The sequence below is a fragment of the Corylus avellana genome, chromosome 2 (assembly GCF_965113065.1).
Source record: "Corylus avellana chromosome 2, dhCorAvel1.hap1.2, whole genome shotgun sequence".
NCBI classification, from domain to species: domain Eukaryota; kingdom Viridiplantae; phylum Streptophyta; class Magnoliopsida; order Fagales; family Betulaceae; genus Corylus; species Corylus avellana.
The window spans coordinates 42,002,803-42,007,357 of record NC_142491.1 but is presented as its reverse complement, the minus strand read 5'-3'; the positions used below and the strand labels follow the sequence as shown (position 1 = coordinate 42,007,357).

The 4,555-nt window shown below is 34.0% G+C and overlaps 1 protein-coding gene across 1 annotated transcript; it reads right to left on the bottom strand.

Annotated features, from left to right (window-relative positions):
- Positions 1-412: 412 nt before the first annotated feature.
- On the bottom strand, positions 413-3,745 carry LOC132167254 (myrcene synthase, chloroplastic-like). The gene is made up of 7 exons (XM_059578165.2): positions 3,503-3,745; positions 3,151-3,418; positions 2,682-3,057; positions 1,421-1,639; positions 1,188-1,326; positions 821-1,069; positions 413-727 (listed from the first exon to the last, which is right to left on the bottom strand). Exons 1-7 carry the CDS (start codon positions 3,728-3,730, stop codon positions 413-415), a joined length of 1,794 nt encoding a protein of 597 aa, XP_059434148.2. The 5' UTR covers positions 3,731-3,745.
- Positions 3,746-4,555: the final 810 nt, after the last annotated feature.

Genomic DNA, 4,555 nt, shown 5'->3' with positions numbered 1-4,555 from the left:
AATATTTATTATTTATAAAACCGTTCTTCTCACTTCGGCTTTTAATTTGTTTCCAAACGACGTGTAGAATTCATCTTTGTTGTGGGACATTTAGTTTCAACATATATATGACATGCATATATTTTGCATGTGTTGAGCTAAACCAAAACCTCAATGCAAAAGACAATCGTTTGGTAATAATATGTCTCATCTCCTTTTATTCAGACTCAACCATCTTTAATTTAAGAAGAAAAAAAAAACACACAGACAAGATAAATAAAAATAGAATTCAACTTCTCCTAAACAAACCTGACGTCATCTTCTAAGATACCTTAAGACTTCTAACCCTAATGAAAGAAAAAAGTGCTAAACATTATAGAAATAAGATAACTCTACACACTAGACCATTGCTAAGGTTGAGTCTCTAGTAGCTTCATGCATGTTGATCTCTATGTAGAGGAATGGGATGAATAATTAATGATAATACGTTGTCCTTAGTTTCACGGTCTTCAACACCATGACCATCCCCGTGCAGGTATATGCACTGAGCTGTCCTTGCAAGGTTCATTATAATTTCAATAAATGTTCGAGAGAATGGAGAACTTGCAGCTCTAGCTTCTTCATTCATCTTGTTCCATGTTTCACTAATCAAAGACCTTATGTGCTCACGGGCATCTTCTTCACTTGCACCAGTTTCATTCATATAACACTGGATTGATTTTGGAACATCACCTCTCTCTAACTCATCCTGGTCAGTTTTAGAACATGGAAATATATAAAGAATGGTTAGGGAAAAGTATTCTTGATGAAACTCTTAGGATATGTACTTTGGTTTGCATACCTTAGATGTTCCAAGATCATCTGCAAGTCGTAAAACCACTGCTGACCAACGGATTATATTGGGGAACTCTTCCAAGCAATCTAAAGCTTCCTTTGTTATTGGATTTGTGATAGAAAAATAAACATGCACTAGCATAACTTGTGCTGCTATTGAAATGCATGCATTCTCAATGTATTCTTGAAGACTTGGTGTATATCCGCTGTAATACCACTTTGCTTCCAGCAAGTAAGATTTCAATAGATCTACCCACTGAAACGTTTAAAGCAGAACAACGAATTTGTGGAATTATTATAACACATCACATTTTTATGAAACAAAAAAGTATTTTAAAGATAAATAATGATGAATTTAGAAGTCCAGTCCATACCACTTTTCTAAGGTATTGAATGATGTGGAATCCTTTTTCTTTAAGAATGTCAAACGCCATTTCATTGATTGAATTGTGGAGAGAAAGAAAACATAACTTCATATAATATGGGAGCTGATCCATTGCATTGGTATCCCATCTGGAATCACAAAGAGTAGAGTTTCTTTATGTCAAAGATAGCCATATATATATATATGAAGCATTTTGAGGTGTGTACTGGCATTAATACGAACCTCTCAATAGCATCGGTGAAGAGCTCGAGCTCATCCAAAGTACCATATACATCATAAATATCGTCGATTGCTGTTATTAGTACATTGACCTTCGTTAACGTTCTCCTACAAGATCCAAACTGAGGCTGAAATGTTTTTCCCACTGTCCATAAGAAACTCTCCATTAGCCTATCTCTAGCAAAGCTCAACTTTTCGCCAAGGCCAATGCTCCTCCACCACCTTCATGTGAAACAAATTAAGAGGGTTCACTATTAGGTAAAACAAATATTAGAAACAAATATTTCTTTCTAGTAAAACGTGTGTTTATCACTTTTAAGCTCTTTAAGTGAAACATGTGTTTATCATTTATTTTTGGGTAAGTATTTATGAAAGAACAAAAGTTTGCTTAAAATAATTTTCTATTATTCTTTAATAATATTTACAGATACACAAATTGGACTACATAATATTTTATTTTTGACTAAGTATTTATGATTTGATAATCTTTTATGTTTTGGCTAAATATTTATGAAGATTAAAAAATTTGCTTAAAATAGTATTCCAATAAAGTGTTTAAAATTGTGCTTGTCATACATAAAGGAAAAAGAGAAAAAAATAATAATAAAGAGAGAAAGAGAGAAAGAAACTCACATTGTCAAAGAAAATGTCCTCAAACGTCTTGCCAAAGCAATTAAGGATTATTATCTCTTCGTCACACTTCCAATTGCAAGGTTCTTATATCAAAAAAAAAAAAAATGGAAGGTTCTAGTCCAATTTTTTCTTGTTGTAATAGTGTATATTAGGTTTTTCTTTTTATATTTAGTTTATGGTATTTATGGTTTTTCCATGGCAGAAACCTTTTAAGCTCTTTGCACAATTGCACCTTAAGATTTGTCAAAAGAGAGTAGCAAAGAGATTGAGCAAAACTTCTTTGACACTAGATCTTAGGGCCTGTTTAAGGGACTTAAAAATGTGTTTAACATTTAAAAAGTTCATTTGATGAAAAAATTACTCGTTTAGTAAAAAAAATTGAAAGCACTTTTAAGAGTCAAAAAAACAAAAAATATGGTCAAAACGCACTTTTAGCAAAAGCTTAAGAATGAAGTTTTTGCCGAAAAGAATTTTTTGACTTAAAAGCTCTATTTCTCAAATGCAATCCCAAATAGGCTATTAGCAAAACCTTAATTCAAAATGATATGTCTTTTTTCTTTTTTTAAAAAAAATTATATCATTCTTTTTTAAAACCATATCTTAATAATGCATGCAGTGCCTCAAGTTTTACCTTGACGCTTCTTTTAGATCTTCTTGGTGGGCTGCTTGTACCATGTTGAAATCCAATTCTGCGAGCTCAAGCAATATAGGGTTCATGTATTCTCCGCTTCTATATACATCAATGAACCACCTCGCTTCTAACCTTGACATCCTCCAATGCAGAGGAAGCTCTAGGGCATGGTTCACTCTAGCAGTAAGATTTTGATCTTTGCTTTGCTTGACGTACTTCGAAAGTTGCTTGGTTGCAAATTCTCTCGCTTCCTCCATTATACTTTCGTCTTCTACCGAAAGGAATGAGGCTTCATACAAGCATAGCATTCCCTCGATATCATCACATAGGCATGCCTTGAAGTTTCCCATCTCATTCTTGAAACTATTAAAAATCTCTGCAATCAACAAAGCCCGCCAATCAATAACTAAAAATGGTGGGTTAAATATTAAGCCTCCCTAGGAATGGATTACTATAATTAGTTGTTTACCTTGAGGCACACTATATCCATGCTGTCTTAGCAATCTAAATTCAAGAGCTGTGGCGTATATATTCTCCTTGTTGCACATTTCACCACCATGATTAGCATTGTGTATACCTTCCAAGGTCCTCTGTATTTCATCATCAAAGTGGTAAGATATTCCAAGTCTTTGTAAGATATCAATCAGCTCAAATCTCTCTAAAGGATCCACGACTTTGTTAAACATCATCCTCACTTCTCCTTTGAGCTTATCAATCCGTCCGGTGAATGACCCCCCCTAGCAATTCAATTTTCTCATTAACTAGCTGGGCACTTATAAGACTAAAAAAAAACGTAAAAAAATAAATAAATATATATATACCACATATACACTCGTCAGTGACTGGATGTAATCATAGTGCCAAATGGGAGGTTGGTAATTTGCTGATCGTCGAACAATATTGGAAGGAGTTGAGATTTGGGTGGTGGCCATGCATTGGAAAGTAGGAGGAACACTTGTGGATTTCACGAATGATGAGATGGGAGTCTTAGATGGGAGCAGTCGAGTGAAGTTTCCCTTGCCGAGTGAAGCAAGACGGTAAAGATCCATTGATGGAAGTCCTTCAGCGATGAAGCTTGCTGAGGTTTTTGGTTTGAATGGATACTTGGGAAAAACATGCTTCCAATGAAGACCTTTATATAGTATGTAACCCTTAATTGGGAGGCTGTCGACTGTCGGCATGCACACAGGATGACAGGATCTAAAGGTCTATGAGAATCAACATTGTTTTAAATAATTGATAAATTATGTCACATGGGATTCCACACAAGAAAATCGTGTGCAATTCCACTTATGATAGTTTACCTTGATTTGGATGTTATTCTGACATGTGAAATTGAAGTTGGTAATTAATTGAACATTTAATAATGAGAAATGCTACATTTATTCTCATTTTTTTACACAATTTTTTTACATTCATAGGTGGCTTTTAGATCTAATAGTGGTTTGAAAGCCACTTATGAGTATGAAAAAATTATGTAAATAAGTGAGAGTAAGTGTAGCATTTTTCATATACCTATAATCAGTAGCCTATATGGGAAAAAAGAAGACGAGGCCTTTCGGGATTGAGTTGATAAGGATACTTTTTTAACACTGGGCCATCATATAGTATTTTTTTTAAAATGTTATTTTCTTGTGGTATTGCATAAATTAAACTCGACCCATTGTATTTACATGGTGGTAGTGTATGCATAACAGACACTTCTCCCTTAGAGCATCTCAGAGTGGAAAATGGATTTGATTTTCAATTGGAGTTTAGAAAAGTATTATCTTTAAAGGTTGATTTGTGTCTCTATGAGTATTTAACTCGGTCGAATTGAATTCCTTGATACCCAACCTCTCACAATTGGACTATAATACCTACATTCATTAAGA